Below are 20,106 nucleotides of genomic sequence, written 5' to 3'. Positions count from 1 at the left end.
CGCTTGAAAGGCTGCTAGGCAGATTAAATTGAGGAAGGTTTTAGAAATCAAGTACTTCACAGCAAAACCTATTAAATGACCTTCTCCTGGAGGGTATTGTTGACTCTGCATCCAGAAATTCAACTCTGAATTTACTGACCTAAATGTCAAACTGTCCACACAGAAAGCTCCCTTGAAGACTTTAAAATTGCGCTCCTTTGCTGGCCATATTCAAGTATTTCTATTGAAAGCTTGATTTCTGCCTGTAAAGCCCAGGTTCTAACTGTCTGTAATATAGCAGCTTTTGATTATGTGACTACAGCTGAAGGTCTATCAGGGTTTCCGCTATAACTATTTTTTTGGGGGGGGGAGGGGGGGGAAGGATTTAGAGCCCTGCTATTAAAAAATCACTTCAGTTAAGTATGTGATGGGGGTTTGTCCCAGATAGGGGGGGAAATATTGCAAAAATTCAGTTTAATCAATCTGGCCATATTTTTGGTTAAAGTAAAGTAAATCTAATAAAAGCTTCTATGGTTTGAGATGTTTTTCAACCATTCTATTGGATGAGATATATAGGGATTGGATTTTGTCATTTAGGATGAGATTATATCTATCTATCTGCACAGGGACAAAAAGTTTAAAATAGAATTAGTGATATTTGACAGTTACTACTGTATATTTGCACAAACGTTTGTAATGTGAATGATCTAATTTTCAGTAAATCCTTAATAGAGCATCCAGTGACATGAGATATGAAAGTAGCTGCAGAATACAAACTGGCAGCTCCATTTACCTTCACACTATCAGCATTTAACACATTCATTTGTAAAGTGCTCATACCGAAAATAGAAATGGTGCCATATAACAAATTCAGTTTGATAATGTATCCGGTCAAACCTATGCAGTTTAATGAATGTATATCCCACTTTGACAAACTATATCACAAAGGCACAGAAGGAAATCTGTTATATGTCACAATGTTTCAAAGGTACCTCAGTCACCATAAGGAGAACAAGTCAACGTACAGGAATCTAGGCCCCAATTCAGCAAAAACACTTAACCGTGTGCTTAAGTGCTTCTGCTGAATAGAAGCCAAAGGGAGATACCAAAAGGAAAGCTTTTGATGGCTCACCACAGGTACATGATCATCCAATATTTTGCAGGGTTAAACGAGTTCTCAGCAGTAACATTAATTTACAGATTCCTATCTTAAGTATTCTGTGGACTTTAAACCTGAAATTGGTGGAAGCCACATCCAATGGGACATCTAAAACAAGACACGCCTCACCAATGTAAAGCTCAACTGGTGTGGGGGAGGGGATATGGGGGACCCCACAATATTGGAATTATTTGTTCAACAAATTTCAAGTTCGGGGAGGAATTATTCATCTAACATTCTCTTTAAATTACCCAGCTTTAAAGGCAATCCCGCATTGGGAAGGGGATGGGCTAGATGATCTCATTATTACACTGCAGCTGTAATTTACTTAGTATATTTATATATGATGCTATATTTAAAGTGTTTTGTAGATTGTTTCACCAAGAACCCTTTTAATTTAATACTTTAGTACAAAGGAAAGCATAATGGATATAATGTATCCTTTAACTACACCTATGCCAACAAAAGCCTTGAAACTAAAAATTAGTTTATTCTGTATTTACTACACAAAACAGAGAAGAATCATTTGCAACACTTCTATTACCATCGCAAAAGCAGTCTAAGGTGTTTTCTTTTTATAAACACCAGAACCCTCGGGAATCTTACAATACAGGCACATATTTCAAAACTTCTTAGAAACAGGAAAACAACACTTAAATCATCACAGTGGAAAAGGTGTGAAATAATTCAAGACAAAAACAATGATCAGTTAAAAAAACAAAGATAATAAGAAAAGAGTGATTAGTGATGAAAAGAAAAACCAAAGATTAGGTGGCTACAATGAGTTATCTTCTCTAGGAGTCAAATTTACCACTTTACACCGCAAAGGAGTAGATTGTGATATGGTTTAGCACCCAAGAGGGGAAGAAAGGAGTTATGAATTTCCAGCATGTCTCATATAGTGAAAAAGAACAAAACAGGGGACTATTTAGTGCGAACAGGGAGACAAGCAGTGTTATGCAGTTTTAGATTAGGATCACTACCTGTCTTTACTTCTGGTTTGTTCATAAACAAGATGGATTTGCATATTGGATTATTTCTACTTCGGGCAGATATTAGAAAATTTCAAACATACCACAAATAATGTTGTTATATTTTCAGCACTAAGAAATCCTGAAATATGAATAACCCAAGCAAAGGCCATTTCCCTGAGGGGAACATGTTAGATGTATTGATGAGCAGACTATTATGGGGCTGCAAATGTACCAGCATTATGCCTCTATAGATACTGAAAAGACAAATACAGATATATATTACCTATAGTCAGGACATATGCATTGCAATCTGCTTCTTAGTATTATCAGGTAGTATTTAAAAGTGTTTGTAATATGCAAAAAAAAAAAAAATCATTCATGGCAAAACATTGGTGTACAAAATCTCAGAGTATAGAGTTTCAAAACGTCAACTTGTCCATTGCACTGACAAAAATGGAATTCAAAATAGAATAAAAGGAGATATATTTTATAAAATTATATTGCACATGCTTAATAAGCATATTTACTACATGTTTTGCATCAATTGTACTGTACCGTTACACCTTCACAGAACATATTGCAATGGCTTTTTCTGAACTACTAGGGTATGCATGCAAATAATAAAGCTAAAAGCACTGTTATAGCTATGCTTAATAGTTATGTTTAATCTATAATGCAGCATGCACACTATTGTTAATAAGCATATTCTGCACACAGAGCTTCTCTGGAGCCATTGGTGCATGTGATCTTAATGTATGTGAAGTATACTGTACACAGAACAAGCTTTTTTTTTTCTTTCATAGAACAATCTCTTTGAAGATTTCTCAGAGCACACAGCATTTTATAAGCTTTTTTGCTGGAGGGGAGTCAATTACCCATTTATATGGATTTGACTGTGTTCTCATAGGCCACTTGCAGCCAATCAAAATGGAGACTCAGATTTTTGGTTTAATTAGAATGAAAATCAACTTTAAAAAAAATCCTACAACTGGATGGAGAGGGATTAAAATAAAAAGCAAATGAATTTCAATAAGGAACTGAACAGTCCTTAAAGAAGTATAGTCTGAAAACTCCAATGAAACAAGAAGTCATTGACAAACAACTCAGCTGAGATAGTTATTTGATTTTTTAGTTTCAGATAGATGTGTCACCCACAGTCACTAAGGAGAGAACAAATGGAATGACTCAGCATTTGTAAATGAAAAGATAATTTGTCTCTTATACCTTTCATTTTATGCAGGTGTATAGTAAAAAAATGTAGCCATTGTTGAAGAGGTAAACATTGACTTTGTTTCAACAGTGTATTTCTTTTCAAAGGGCTGTTGATAAAAGGACGTACCATTTGGACCATGCGTAATTGGTATACCAGTAGCCCAGTTTAGATATCAGATTATATTTCTGTCTGCAAATGTAATGGTTACGCTCATTTTTAATCCAGACTTCTAATATGTTAAAATATTGAACTCCTAGGCTCTTGGCCTCTCCAGAATACTGTGTGTGTAAAAAAAATTAAAGTGTTTTACATGAGAATAGAGATTGATTGTCCCAGGAGAAGAAAAATGTGAACAAAAACTTTTGGAACTCGGTCTCAAAATGGTCTCAAATGTAGTAGCCACAACCCCCTTAGCAATTCACTTCTGTAATCTTTGTATTCAGTCTGAATAATTAGAATCCTAAAACAAAACAGCCAGACGTTTCAATCAGCCAAAAGTTTCATATTCAGCTTTGCATGAGCGGATATAAATGACAGTAACCTACTTGGGGGTGACGTAGGAGAATAGGGGAGGAGGGGAGCACAACCTTTTCTTCCCACTGTAGCAAACTCCATTATTAGCACCTCTATAATGTACAATCAAGCATTTGCATGAGGAGAAAAAAGGCCTCATGTTCAGCTTATATATATTTAAAGAAAATAAATTTTTTGTAATGTACAGTATTAAACTATTCCCAGTAAAACTTCATTAGAAGCATGCCCAATGTTTTGACCACTGACTCTGACATAAGTGCAGGGCATCATGTTTTTAATAGGTTTTGGTGTGGGACACATATTGCACAGCTCAGTCATGTTTGGCTCTTAAAAAATAAGTCTAGCACAGCATGAACTGTAAGACTATACCAACAAAAGTGTTCCTTGGAGCCCTAAACAATATTTAAAAGCAATTCAATAAGAAAAGCATTTACTGGGAGTAAGGGGCAAAAGGGGAAGGAGTCTTAACAATATTAACAGGCTTGTACAAATGGCCACATCCGCCCAAAAGAATAATCAAATAAAGTGATAGTTATGTTATAACCATCAACACAGAAACTCCTCTCTCTGTGCTAAATCTTCATATTCGTGATGTGAACCTCTATTTCTATGCCAGATGTAAAATCTGGCTCCCCCACCTGTACTATACATGGCTTCCACTGGTGTAAGACAGCTTGGTTTCTGTCCATGTGTAATGTAGCAGAGCAACAAGGAGAAATCATTTAACTTCCTAGAGACTGAAAGAAGAAAATTTGCCATGGATAGTAACCTTTCACCATGCACATGTGCTCAGCATCTGCACATGAGCAACATGTGTAGAGGCAAATTGGGAAGGCTGAGAAAGAGACTGAGTGGTAACTTAATTTATGAACAGCCTTCCAAGGGGAGCAGTGGGACAAAAAACCTAACTCACTTCAAGACTGAGCCTGATACATTTATGGAGGGAATGGTATGATGAGACTGCCTACAATGGTATGTAGCTGATCTATAACTCCTAGTAACAAATATCCCCCAACGGCCGGTGATGGGACACTAGATGGGGAGGGCTTTGAGTTACGACAGAGAAGTCTTTCCCGGGTGTCTGGCTGGTGGGTCTTGCCAAAATGCTTAAGGTCCAACTGACTGCCATAGTTGTGGTCAGGAAGGAAGTTTCCCCTGGATCAGACTGGCAGAGATCCTGGGTTTTTTTGCCTTACTCTGCAGCATGGGACCTGGGTCATTTGCAGGTTTAAATTAGTGTTAAATGGTGGATTCGCTGTAACTTGAAGTCTTTAAATAATGATTTGAGGACATCAGTAACTCAGCCAAAGGTTATGGATCTATTACAGGAGTGGGTGGGTGAGGTTCTGTGGCCTGTGATGAGCAGAAGGTCAGACTAGATGATCATGATGGTCCCTTCCGGCCTTAAAATCTATAAGTCAATGAAAAAGTCACAAGTTTCAACAAGGTTCCTCTTTTTCTGCTCCCCACTTTTCCTCATAACCTGCACTGTGTACACATACTATTCAGTGCACATAGGATTAGATGCAAGTTACAAAGGAAGCTCTCTATCAAAAATGGTTATCAAGCTTAACAGAAATGCACTTGAAAAATAGGCAGAGATGGATGAAGTGCATTTGCCATTCAATAAGTTGAACAACATTATCTATATATTTCCCTTTATCTCTCAATATAAAGCTCCAACACTTCATTTCACTCTCTTTCACACCACTAAACTGGCAGAAGTATGAATTACTGTAGCAGGTGGGCCTGTGTGGTTTTAAAAGCAGTGTAATACAATCAACTGTATAATATCATATTTCCAGGAAAGCAAAAGACATCTAGACCCAAGCCTGATCCTTAAGCAATCCTAATATTGGCATTAAAGTGTTCAAGATCCCATGGGGACCATTATATCTTTTGACCCCAGGTTTTAATTGAAACTTTAAACAAAATATATTACCTATTTAATGCAGCTAAGCTGGACTCTGGCCTTTGTAGTGTGTGTTGTAATGCCAAGCAAATTAATCTCTGTAACCTTAGTACATTCTTTTAAATATATATCAAAGATGAATGCCATAGAGAAAATTTATACCAAGCCAACACCACACAGAATATTGAATAATTGTTTTAATTCCAGTTTAAAGGCTTTAATTTTGTGTTTGTTTTGTGTTTTTCTTTTTAAGAAAAGAAAAATAAATAATTTTTTTCTTGGTACACAGCCAACAAAACATATGGTTTCCTTAGCGTGGTTGCTGCACACCTGGCAAAATAAATCACAGTGATAGAGTACCAAAATCTACACTGCGGTTTTTCATACACATGAACTTTGAACATCTGACGTAGGTCTCCAGGCCCTGCCTTTCATACCATGAGCAAAACACAAAGCCAAATGGATAACTTGATCCTCTGGGTCAAAGATTCCCTTTTAATTAAGAGGCAAACTAGTTCCTAATTTTTAAAAAGCAAGAAGTCAAAGTGGCACATTGAAGGAATAAGTCCTGGCTTGCCAGAGTAAAAAAGCCAATGGGAGCAAGCACAGGAAAAGTACTGAAACACAAAACATGGAAAACAGGTGGTGCAAAGGTTTAACGCTGCTGGTGAGATAATGCACTTGGAGATCTGGAGTTCAAATCCGAATACAGTATAAACCATGAGCCTTCTGTTTATACTCCTTTGTACATTGTATGGGGGGAACCTCTAGGAAAGCCCCATTAAATCCCTGGAATGATAGATGGAAATGGCTATCAAATCAGATGAAACATTTTCTCAAGTCAGACACTTGCATTTAATGCTGTGTACCAAGGACAGCAAGTGGTTGAGGCTTAAATTTAATCACAAAGCCAATTGGAGGGGATTGGCCTCACATCCTCTGTATTCTTGGATTATACATTCAGCTATGGAGATTCTTGGTCACGCACACTAGATCTGAGATAGGAAAAGACTTCTCCTGCACATACTAAGAGCATTCCGGGGATCTCCCCTCTTCCTCTGTAGCACTGAGCAGATATCCACCATAAACTGGGTGAGCCTAGCTCAGATTGTCAAATTCCTGCAGTTACAAGCAGGTGAGTTCTTGGCAGACCTCACTCCCAACAGTCGCCCATTGTGTACCTAATGAAAAGTTTATTAACAGACAAAGCCTTGCAAGAAGTAGGCAGGCAAATTTACCTAAAATAATACATCCAAACAATAGCTATATAGCTAACATGTTGATTAATTTAACTTTACATACAAAAACAGACAAACATCTCAGTTCCCAATTCATAAATAGGATCTGCAAGGTGCATTCAATGGTAGGCTGGATGTATTTAGTCTGTTGGCTCTAGCATTGCAATCTATCCAGAAATGGTAAATTTAGGAAAAGTTATATTTGCTATCTAGCCCTGTAACAGCCTGACACTGTTTGCAATCTTGTTAGCAGGCATTGATCCTTCTGAAAAAGTGTTAAGTGAGCTCTGTTGACTCTGAAGCAAGTGACTTTTTATTAAGGGAGCTTGTCTGACTGTGGGGTAGCTCAGTGGTTTGAGCATTGGCCTGCTAAACCCAGAGTTATGAGCTCAATCCTTAAGGGGACCATCCAGGGATCTAGAGCAAAAATCTGTCTGGGGATTGATTGGTCCACCTTTGAGCAGGGGGGAGGACTAGATGACCTCCTGAGGTCCCTTTCAAGCCTGATATTTTATGATTTAAAGGAGAGAGGATCTAGAGCATGGATAAAGCAATGAATGAAATAATCCTAGAGCTGGTCTTTATGTCATCTTTTTGTTTTGTTTGCTAATTAATCTAAATCCCAGGAAGAGAGTGAGTTTGGACATGTGGCATGAGGAGTGTGCTTATAAAACGAGTTGGGGAAGGCATCACCAGCACTTACATATAGAAAGGGGGTAGATAAAGTACTCGGTCAAGAATCTATTTTACCCAAATTTTGGGATTATTTTCTATTTAAAAACAGCAGATTAGATCCTTATGAGGAGCAATGATTTCATAGGATCACTCCATTCAAAGAAAAAGGAGGAAAGGGCAACTCACCCATTTTATATTACATAATCTGTTTGACCAGAAATAATTTTGACTATAATTTTGCAACTTTTGCTACTGGAAATCATATTTTTTTCAAGATTTTGAAATTATACTTTTGCACACAAAAGGGGAGTCAAACTTGTCAGGCTCTATCTAAACACTACAATCTGCCAAAGGTCTCTATAGGGGAATAATAATAAGCAGATGTTTAATTCGCAAAACAAAACTATGGCTGTTGATCAGCTTGATAGGATAATCAGTGCATGCTGACAAATGAAACTGATTAATTGGTAATACAACCTAGACCATTTATCAACAAAAAATGAGTACAAAAGCAAGACTTTTAGCCATTGATTTGATCCAATGAGATTCAGTATTCCAGAAAAGTGACAACAGTGAATAAATATGCATTGCCAAAGTGAGTGTGGTTTATAGAGAATCAAAAACAAGTAATGCTATAACCATGGCAATACAAATATTTAAATTTTGAATTTACATCCTTAACCGTTTTAAGACATAGACTTTAAAAAAGCACCAGATCAAACTGCAGTTTTAGAATAATTGTTTCATCATCAAATACTTAACGTATCTTGTTAAAGGGAGAGAAACTACACACACAAAACAAGTAACTTGGGGAGTGAGGATCGGAATCTTGATTCAATGAATGTGTTAAACTCCCTTTAGTGTAAGTGGGAGTCACGTTCATTGACAGGAACATACACTGCATGGTATACATTGAAAGGTATTACTCTTGCTATCCTGCCCAAATGAAAACTTATCTGATTCTACTGGCCCATATTCATCTCTAAGGCTTGGTCTACACTTACCCCCCAATTCGAACTAAGGTATGCAACTTCAGCTACGTGAATAACGTAGCTGAAGTTCGAAGTACCTTAGTTCGAACTTACCTCGGTCCAGACGCGGCAGGCAGGCTCCCCCGTCGACTCCGCGGTACTCCTCTCGTCTAGCTGGAGTACCGCAGTCGACGGTGAACACTTCTGGGTTCGACTTATCTCGTCCAGATAAGACGCGATAAGTCGAACCAAGAAGTTCGATTTCCAGCCGCCGAACTAGCGGCTGGGTATAGACGTACCCTAAGGTACCTCCAATGATTCTCCACTAGAGCTGTGCCAATAGCTGATTTTTTTGGTTTGCTGGTCATACCGAAAACAAAAATAGAATTGACTCAAAATGAAAATTTTAAACATTTTTTGGAAATCAAAAAGTAAAAAACAAAAATAAAAAAAATAAGAAAAATAAAATTCAATGGTCGTTTCAGGTCAAAATGTTTCATTTTCAAGCTTTTAATCATTTTTTAAATAAAATTGAAGTAAATTCAAAACAAAGTTGCTTCAAATGGAAAAAATAAACTTTTTGAAAGGGTCAAAACAAATGTTTATATTATTTTGGATTTAGTTAGTTAGTTTTTCTTTTACCAAAACAATTTGATGAATTTGCTAAATGTTTTGTTCAGACTGAATCTGCATTTTCTGGTGAAATAAGTATTGGTGAAAACTAAGCCGCACTGGATTCAGCACACCCACACACATTCACAGGGGATATCGTTCAAATTTATTCCCTTTCCTGGGGTTTTCCTTTATTGTTATTTTAAAGAAAAACAATCCCAACCCCTGCTGACCTTTCTCTTGAGCTTAGTTGTTCCTAGAGCTTTTTCTCTGACAATTACCCTAGTTCTCTTTACTTCAGAAACACACTCAAACCCTTTCGTATCTTAGATTGGATCTCACAGGATCCCGAACCCCACCATAATTCAGACATTAAGGTAAGTCAACAGAAACAGGTGCATTTCTGTGCAGGGTCCTACTTAAAGTGTTTTGTATCTCTATGCAGGATCTTAGGACCTGCCACCTGGTTATATCAGGTTTTAAGTCAAGCAATTTATCCAACTTAAATTTCTATCCCTTTATATTTATATTTTGAAAAACAAGAGAAAAATAATTTAGCTTTTTAAGAAAAGAAACCAAAACTCACAATTTAATGCACTGAGGCTGCCTTCAACAGTTTGAAAGGACAGGTCAGCTGGACCCAGAGGGACTACTGGATTCTCTTATTGTAGACTTCACCTTACTTAATCTTTTCTCTACCCCCCCCCCTTTTTTTTTAATGGAGATATCCTATCTCCTAGAACTGGAAGGGACCCTGAAAGGTCATTGAGTCCAGCCCCCTGCCTTCACTAGCAGGACCAAGTACTGATTTTGCCCCAAATCCCTAAGTGGCCCCCTCAAGGATTGAACTCACAACCCTGGATTTAGCAGGCCAATGCTCAAACCACTGAGCTGCCACCCCTGATATAAAGCATCCAAATTGGATTGTGAGCCCGAGACATGCTATTTAATAATAATAACATCTAAATATTCCTCATGTAATAATCTTAGTGATTCAGTACTTAATCCATCTTGTGTTGAGGTAAATGAAAACACTCCCATTGGCTGCAATGGTAATTGAATGGGGGAAGGGAAGTGACTTAGTGAATGAAAAATTCCACTAATCACACTAAATAGTACACATAAAGCTTCTTAGATTAGGTAAGAGATTCTATAGGTGGGCACCACTGCAATCGGTATGATGTGTATTTAAGAGCTGTGGGAACACTAAGAAAGAGACCCAGAATATACTTGTATAACCATCTACTGCGGTTTGTCAAGAAAATCTACTGCTCTTACTTGAACTCTGAAGTTAGAACCTACTTATGGTTAAGATCTATTGGAGGAAATTAATTTGTTTTTATTAATTAACTGAATCACTTGAGCTCCAGTTGCATGACTAAGTACTCTAGTTTCACCCTGCCTCCTTGAGTGTCACTCTGTAATATTAAAATTGCTCTTACCCATCATGTTGTATAAGCTTTGTGGTGCAAACTGCCTTGGCATTTTCTGTATTGCTTCCTTGTAAACCATAATGGCATCCTGAAACAGGAAAGAAAAACATTACTAAAGCACCATTTTCAATAGCACTTTTTCACAGCTAGAATTAGGTACTAGCTACCCTCCCAGAATGAAAAAAAAATAAATATCTTCATTACTAATACACTAGGAAGATCAGATTCCTCATTTATAAAAGGATCAACAAGTGACGTGAAGTTCCTTAACACTAGACTGAATGATTTCCATTAGTGTGTGTGTGTCTAGATACAGATTCAAAATTCTGTGGACTGACAGAGTGCCCAGATTGATATCAGATTGTTACAATAAGCACCCTAATAATAAAGTATCATTGCCTAGTATCACCTAACAATAGAATCCAGATCCTATTATCGAATCTTTGATCCTTGGGAAAGAACATGGATGAAGAATGAAAGGAGGAGCACTCAGGAGTCGGGAAATGCCAAAATTAAGGTTTCTGTGTGCTCTTGTGCATCGCATCATGTTATGTACTTGAATTTCATGATCGCATATTAATATTTAATTCAGCAGGCAGGCTGGAGATGTAAAGTGAATGAAGCCCAATAGTTATTTTCATTCTCACTGTTCAGTGTGACCTCTGCGTCATTCACTGCTCACAATCAAAACTTTACATTTATTGAGTAGTAAGAGTCCTTTGCAAAACATAACTGCATGACCATGTAACGTCCATTTTAGAAGGTAAATACCCCAGGAAGAGACCTGTCATTTATTTATCCTTTGAAAACCATGCCCATCCATGGATTTGTTTAACAACATAGTACTCTAAATGCAGTCACAGCAGAGCCATATAGTATGCTGCTGCTCTCTTATCTTTACAGATAGATTTTTTATCTGCATTTTAACCAAACACACTAATCACTGCCATTTGAGAGCGCTGAAAAAGGAAGCTGAATGTAGGGGACTCTGAACAGCAGGTGTGTACTTAATCGTAAGCAGCAGAGTTCATATGTTGCAGTCAGAAAAAGTTACATGGATCACAGCCTCGTGCAACTACCATTCTGAAGTATGTTTGGCTGGACAGGAACAGCATAACAAAAACAAAAAAAACCCACCCATCCAACCAGGCCCTCAGCATATCTCCAATAGACAAAATACTTAACAGAGGTCTTCTCATCTGTATATATGATGGCTGCTATCTTTGCTGACTCACCAGTGGCTGAACTACTGGGGACCTCCAGAGCTAAAACATGAGCTACCCAGAATGAGCTAAAGAGCCATGGACTCCCTATTTGGGGCTCTAACAGATTCCCATCTTCTGCTATTCAGGCACAGAGGCCAAACTGTAATACACACTCCCCAGTGGCTTACAGATATACACTTCTACCCCGATATAACGTGGCCTGATATAACATGAATTCAGATATAATGCGGTAAAGCAGTGCTCCGGGGGGGGGAAGGGCTGCGCACTCCGGCGAATCAAAGCAAGTTCGATATAACGCAGTTTCACCTATAAAGCGGTACGATTTTTTGGCTCACGAGGACAGCGTTATATCGGGGTAGAGGTGTACTTCAGCCATTTATGACAACAATCTCATGAAACAGACCAAACTGCAGAAAGCAAAAAGTCCAAGATTTGACAAGTTCTCATTCTGGTTCTAACACTATCTTGCTATGCATCACTGCATAAGCCATTTAACATTTCTGCAGCTCTGCCTCTCTCTCAGTAAATTGTGGAGAATAATACTTTCCCACACGGACAGGGATTTGTGCAGCTTAATCAATTAATATTTGTGAAGTACTTTGACATGGTTGATGAAAGGTGCTACTATATATAAATGATAGGTATTAATTATTATAAGGACTTTTTTGAAGGGTTGGGAGGGGTAGTGTTGATGTTTGCATGGGAAGGGAAAATTTCGTTCTCACCTCATAATGTCCTTGTTCATGAAAGAGTTTTCCTAAGTTATAAAGGCAACTGGTAACAGAGCTCTTGTGAGCATGAGGATCTTTCAAATTTTCATCAGGAATCTCTGAACACTTCAGGAACGTCCTCCTGGCTTCCTCAGTCTTTCCTTGATTCATCAGGATAATACCAGTATTTAAATAGGCAGCTGTTCGGGGAATAAACAAATATTACATGTTTTAGTGGGGTTCCACTATGTCATCATACCTGTTATCATTTTAAACCAACAAGGTATTCATGTTCACAGATTATAAAATCAGAAGGGACCACTGTGATCACTTAGTCTGACCTCCTGCACAACACAGGCCATAGAATTTCCCCTGAAGGTTGGCTGTTGCTTTCTTAGAAACATAATATTGGGCAGAATTTTTTTTTTTAAGTAAAAGAAAACATGAGCCACCTTGCCTCCAAAACATAAATAAATTAATACATTAAATCAAGGGGATACCGAAGTGACTCAACAACCTGTAATTAGAGTCTACAGGTATGGTATTGGAATCAGTCACTGGCAATACCAACAAATCTTACTAGTGGAAGATTGTCCCAATTAAGGAAAAAGCAAAAAAAGGAATTCCAAAAACCTTGTATTATTGACTCACCACATTCCTTACATGTCAGAGACTGGCTATCAGAAAACAATCATCAATGTCATAAATTTGAGTCAGTGTCCATGGCTCACCAGCCCATTCTTGTGAATGGTACAGGATCATGCCATTGTTTTCAGTTCTGTAGCCCATTGTCTCTCAGAGAGCAGATGCTGAACAACGAAGTGATTGTTTTGCAGCTCACTGAAGGGTAAAATAATTTCTCCTTCTCATTTTAATATTGAGAACAAATTTCCTTAAATACAACTGTCCATATATGCATGACTTCTCACACTAAATGTAGTTGGTGGAATATTACTTTATAATATATCTAGGCTTGGAACAATTAGATTTTTGTTGATAAAAAAGGCTATTTACTTTCTACATGGCGATACGTGTGATGTTGAAAATTTGTTTTAATGGTTATAAAGCTTTAACATTTTGAATGTCAACATCTATTGTCATTAAATAATTGCTGTCTTAGCCCCCCATTATTTCCAACAACTGTGAAAATTTAAAACACATAAAAATTGAAGAAACTCTGAAAAATAAAACACTGATATTATCCATTGAAATTATAAAAAAAACCAAATTCTGCCAAGCCTAAATATAGCATGTTATCCTTCTCATTCTAGCTTTATAATAGTTCAGAGATGAGGGAAGAAAAGAAATGTAAAAAAACCTACTGAATTACTTACAAGCTAATGTGGGTCTGCTACCAATTGCCAGTTTATAGTAATGTAGTGCTTCTGAAAACCTGCTGTTTTCCTGCAGCAGCAATCCTCTGTACCAGGAAAAAAAAAAAGAAATTTACTAATAGATATAGAAATTTACTGTAAAGGACTACCTTAAAAACAGAGCAGTGTTCTATCACCCCAGAGGAAACGAAAATGTTAAAATCAAAACAAAGGTAACAAAAGGAAAATATACCGATTTGTATTTCAGAGAAGCAATAAATAAAGAAAATGCTTACTCGCAACTACTAACATTTCAGAGAGAAAATTATTCTGGTTGAAAAAAAATAGGATTAATTCATAGGTGTCAGATGCATTCATATACCTTTGGCTACATGGGTACTAAAATGCAGCAACGTCAGCTTCCTAGGAAAATGGTGATTCATTTATACATTCAAGAGCATGAGAGATTTTTTAGGGCTAAATTTTTTTTAATGCACATAGAGCTTGGTGAGCTATTTGCACTAAATAATCTTTCATTTTTTCTTTTCATGACTGGAAAGCAGCTGAATGTTACAAATGTGTTTGTTATTCAAAATTTATCATCAACCACTTTATAAAAATATATTTCAGCCTATGGGTTTGTCTGAGCTATTTGGTTAGAATATTCATGATTGTGTGTGACTGGTCACCTAGCTCACATGATGCTGTTTCTACCCTGTGGTTGGATGGCAACCTTTAGTAACAGTAGAAAGTATATTAAAGAGACTGATGTGTGAATCCTTCAGGACTAACTTCCATGGGAACACATACATGCATATTAACTGAAGTTTTGCTTTCAGAAAACATTCTTTTGAATTGAATACACACACACACAGAATACATCTATGAATGTTTGTGGAAAATTAAGAAAAAGTGCCATGTATATTGTTGACATGAATTCATAGCTTTATATTCAAATGAATGTTCCCCCAAAGATTTTCAGTATTCCTGCAGATCTAAAAGGATGTTTAAAATGAATGGATGCATATGTTTAAAACTAAGATTTTTTAAAAAAAATCTTATGATTAATTACTGATATTAGCGCAGCGCAAAAAAGATTGTGACCTTGTTCTGCTAAAACATGTCCCCTGCTCGTACAACTCAATCACTTATTTAACCATTATTCAATCACTAATGAAGTGGTTGTTACAGCAAAACAGTTTGTCCATTTTAGAACACTTCTCCTGTTTCCCTTCATTTTCACGTTCTCATAACTTTTCAAAATGAACACATTAGGATGAGTCATGTTTGATCTCTATACAAAGAGGATTTTTCCCCCTTACGACAGTCTGAACAAAATCCATTCAGACACTTTTGAGTTAAGCCAGCAGATGAGGGGGGAAAATACCTTTTTCCTATTTTTTATTTATTTTATTTTCAAGGTATCACTAGAATTGAATAGAGGCCTGCAGCAAAAGTAGCTGAAGTCTGTAATTTGAAACTTGGCATGACATCATGGACATAATCCTCATTAACAGAGCTATTCAAAATGTTCTACTATTAGATTTATGATGAAATTTTGAATTTGGATTTTAACAATAAAAATACTGGATATTTATTTTGTATTATTGTGTTTTTCTATTGTGCTTTATAACTGGATCTAAGGTTTTTTTTTTTAATTGATTAAAAGTTTTATCAAAATGGCACATTATAATAAAAAATCAAAAAAATCAATCTTTTCAGAATGTTGTTTCATTTTTTGGCAAGCTCTTCTTATTAGGGCCAACTATTTTTTCTTGGTTTTGATTGCCTGACAATGGGGTACTGACTATGCGTTACAGGAAGTTTCTTTAAAACTATAAGTGTTTAAGAAAACAGATAAATGCACAGCTAACTTATAATGTACACCTTACCCGAGTGACTTATAAATGAACATCCCAAAAAGCTACATTTAATATCATAGCAGAAATTTAATTCACAAGAAAACAAAAAAAAAAAAATCCTAGGAAATTCAATTTTTTTTAAAATTTGCCATATTATACAAATACATTTTAGTTAATAGTCCTGCACATGTGATTAAAAGTTTAAGTACTCACTTATGTGCTTTGCAGATTCAGGACTATAAACAGTTCTCAGATGCTATTTACCTAGGGACAATAAGGGCATAAACAGGAAAGAACCTGCACTTCCCTGTCATCTGTGAGCACAGAAACTTATTCTTGGTAATACTGAGCATCTGATACATTACACACAAACAGGCATAAACACAACCTCCTCTTTATGGCTCCAGTTGTATTAAGAGATTAACAGTTCTCATGAAAATATGTCTCTTTTCAAGCGGAATTATGATTAATTTTTTAAAAACTTTAGCTGTTTCCCCTTTCCAGAGTAAAGAAAGGCACCGGGGCTTTCTTTTCAACAAAAAACAGACAAACAATAAAGCAACAACAAAACCCTTTTCACTGCAGCCGGAAGACACACACACACACACACTCACTATAGAAAAAGCACCCTGGCAGAAAGAACATAAAAGTCCACTGCATATATGCATTCCTTATTAAATGAAAGTTAAGATAGAAAATATTAAATTCTAAATCCTAGACAAGGGGGAATATTTTTCACTGAGAATGATATATCCTGTGTTTGCATTTTATCTTTACTGTCTCTTGATCAGCACCAGGCAGCCTCACTTTTGCCCTAATGTTTTCAGGCTAATCTAGTATTAAGTGGCTCAAATCACTCACAGTATCAAGGCTGCTTATTTGTAGTTCCCACATACTGTAGTTTGAGTCAATGACAGAGCAACGTTCATGTCTAGTGTTTGTTTAAAGACACACAGTGGTTGCAAAGAAAGGATATTACAAAGGTTACTTCTGTTCCATCGGGGGGAAAAAACAATGAATATGACTTGAATTCTAAAAGATTTTTGATTTCTAAGTTTTTATTTATTTTTAAATACCATGTCACTTTTTACGTTTAGCAGCATGCCCCCTGACTTCCAGGTAAATTCTGCAGTGATATTATAACACATGGATAATAAATCTTCTAGAATTTTAGTTTTGTTCACTGTTAAGCTTTGGTTATATAGCACTTGTCCTTAAAGACTTATTATTATGAGATTTTTAGTTCAATGAAATAATTATTAATATATAAAATCAACACCAAGCACAAGTGTTATATGATCTCTTATGAACTTTTAAGTCATCATGCTTTTTGCATTTGCTTTTGCTATATTTTTAAATCCTTGGATTTATAAACCTCTGTGCTTGAGGAAGCTGTTATGAATTCTGGATGAATTGTTTTTGCATACTGAGACAATTAGGGATTAATTGTTGTTCAGTTTGAATATAATGAATTACTTTGGTATGATGTTTATACCATTTGGATTAAAAACACACTTATTTGTCATTATTACTGAAGTAATTCCCTGTTTTCATTGCATGCTTTAGTACTAGCACTTTGGATTAATTATTTTATGCTATATGGTTTCAATTTTTTTCCCTTTCTTATTCAGTACACAAACACCTTTTTGCAGTTGTTGCACTTGCTATTTAAAGTTCATATAGATACAACAAGCTGTGTGGGTGTGAGATTGAATATTGACTTCCAATAAATAATTAGACTTTTATTTCTGTTTTGGTATGAGTCTCAGTAAAATGAAAAACTGATGTATATGACCTAGAGAACCTTGATCAGCCATGAAACTACCTCTTTTCCTATGTGAAATTGGCTCTGATTGACCTCTGACACCTTATTACTTTCTTTGTGGCTTTTGACAGCATGAGACTGAGTAGATTTATGTGCATCTAGTTCTAGATTCAGCTTAAACAAAATCAAGAAAGAATGTAAAGAAAAATTCCAAAAGTAATTTTTTTAGTTGAATAAAATTAAGTCACACTTTTTTTGGTCTGTTTTTGAAAGATAACCAGCCTGGATCACTGCCAAAAATGAGGATAAAATATTTAATGAAATAGATAAAAAGTTAAGAGAATGATGCTTGCATGAAATTGGAAACAGTAATTTAAACACTTGACTTGCAGGATGGCACAGTTATCACTATCTTCCTGAAATGGCACTGGTATTAGTAGAGCTTAAGAGATAGGCTTATTTCTGTCTCCAGTGGAAAAGTCAGCTCTTACTGCATGCACGAACAAAATAAACAGGCATATAGACACACATTACAAATGCTCACCCTCATCCAACCTCTGTATTATTACAAACAAAAAGCCATGTGAAAAGAATGTGCAGGTTGCAAAATCAAGCACTCCAAAGTTAGGAAATGCCAAGTCACTTACCCATTCAGAAACTGGAGTTTGAGATATGTTGTCCATATACACATTCCACTATTGGTGTGCATGTGCCCTAGCACTCATGTCTGTACACTTTTTGGCCAGCTGTATCCATACAGCTAGCTTGCTCCCTGATGCTCTTTGTGATGTCTGGCAAGGGCATTTAAGAGCAGGGTGCGCCTATTGCCATTAGTTTCCTCTCAACCGCAAAATATAAATGAGAGGACACCAAGGTCAAGAGGATGGAGCGGGGGTTGTGAAATGTACATAGGGACAACATACCTCGAAGGTAAGTAACTTTTCATTCTCCTTCAAGTGGCTGTCTATATGCACATTCCACTACTAGATGTCTATGAAAGAAGGGAGTGGAGAACAGCATTAACAAAACCAGCATCTAAGCTGGAGGCTTCTGTAAGAGCATAATGCTTGGTAAATGTATGAACAGAGCACCAGGTCGCTGCCTTTACATATATCTAGGATTGAGACATTGTTCAGGGAAACTAATGAGGCTCTCTGGGCTCTAGTGAAATGAGCTTTCAACCCTGCAGGTGGGTCTCTTTTTCCTATGTTATAACAAGATTTCACACATTCTGAAATCCATTTTGAGAAGTTCCTTGAATTTGTGAAGACACGACCTTGCCTTTCAGTTCATCAGCTACAAAGAGCCTTGGAGAAGATCAGAATGTTTTTTTCTCCTTTATAGATAAAACACTGGAGCCTTTCTGACATTCAAAGGGTGGAGGGCCACTTCTGACTTACACACATGAGGAAAGAACACAGATGGGTGGATTTGCTGATTTAGGTGGAATTCCATGACCACCTTGGGTAAGTACTTTGGATGAGTCCTGAGGAAGACAGGGAAGACAATCGTGTGTGTTGGGAGGGTCTGCCATGAAGATTTTTCTGGAGTGATGTAAAAGGGGTCATAATGCCATAGGTTTGAATAGAAGCAAAGGACGTACTACATTAAAGCCCTAAGGGGAAATGGGGCCCCTTAACAGGTGGAAAGTCTCTCGTGAAACCTTTATGAATCTCAGGTCTGTAAGAGAAGACAGATTGGCCATCAATAGGCAGACGACACGATGAAATTGTCACCAGGTGAACTCTCAGAGAACTCAGAGAGATTAATCATTTCAGCTCTAGCAGGCACTCCTACATTACTGGTATAGGTGCTTCATGAGGGAGGAGTGACCTCAACCAAGATCTGTGGGAGAATCTTGTTCATTTCACGAGTGGTGTCTGGTGGGTCTTTCCTGCTTTGACCAAAATATCCCTGACTGGAGAAACTTCTAGGCTAGACATCCATCCAGCAGCCAGGCTGTGAGGTGGAGAGACTTGAGGTCTGGGTGCAGCACCTTCCCTTTGAACTATGACAGCAAGTCCAGTATCAGGGTTGGGCCTTGGACAGCCTTAGGACATCTGGAAACAAAAACTCCCTTGGCCAGGCTGGTGCTATCAATATGTTTGGTGGAGTCCTGTCTGACCTTGCAAAGTTCTCTGGAAATTAGAGGAATGTGAGGGAAAGCATATAAAAGGTTCCTCATCCATGGGACAAGAAAAGCATCGGATAGGGCACCTGGGCTCAAACTTCTCCTGAGGCAAAATAAGTCGCAAACAATTCTATAAGGGGGTGGGCCCCATTCATTGAAAGGGATGAAGAATGCGGTCCTTGATCTCCCTTTTGTGATTCAATGAGATAGGTCTGTTCAGACTGTCTGCTAGGGAGGTCTGCAGGCCAGGTATGTTGACAGCTGAGAGGGAAGTTTGATGTCAGAGTGACCAGTTCCACAATCTGACTGCTTCTTGATACAGCAAGAGCATTTTGCTCCTCTTTGATTGGTGTAGAGCAGTGGTTCCCAAACTTGTTCCGCAGCTTGTGCAGGGAAAGC

General features: G+C 37.2%; 1 protein-coding gene across 1 annotated transcript in view; it reads right to left on the bottom strand.

Moving 5' to 3' along the window:
• Positions 1 to 20,106, bottom strand: part of TMTC2 (transmembrane O-mannosyltransferase targeting cadherins 2) — a 371,684-nt gene that overhangs the window by 87,392 nt on the left and 264,186 nt on the right. The window contains exons 5-7 of the mRNA XM_029910867.1: positions 13,971 to 14,056; positions 12,652 to 12,836; positions 10,710 to 10,788 (exon numbers count right to left, since the gene is read on the bottom strand). Coding sequence (XP_029766727.1) covers positions 10,710 to 10,788; positions 12,652 to 12,836; positions 13,971 to 14,056 — 350 coding nt within the window. The remainder of the gene's footprint in view (positions 1 to 10,709; positions 10,789 to 12,651; positions 12,837 to 13,970; positions 14,057 to 20,106) is intronic.

This window comes from Terrapene carolina, unplaced genomic scaffold (assembly GCF_002925995.2).
Source record: "Terrapene carolina triunguis isolate 2854851 unplaced genomic scaffold, T_m_triunguis-2.0 Scaffold68, whole genome shotgun sequence".
Lineage (NCBI taxonomy): Eukaryota > Metazoa > Chordata > Testudines > Emydidae > Terrapene > Terrapene triunguis.
The sequence above is the reverse complement of the archived record's forward strand: the minus strand, read 5'-3'. Positions and strand labels throughout refer to the sequence as shown.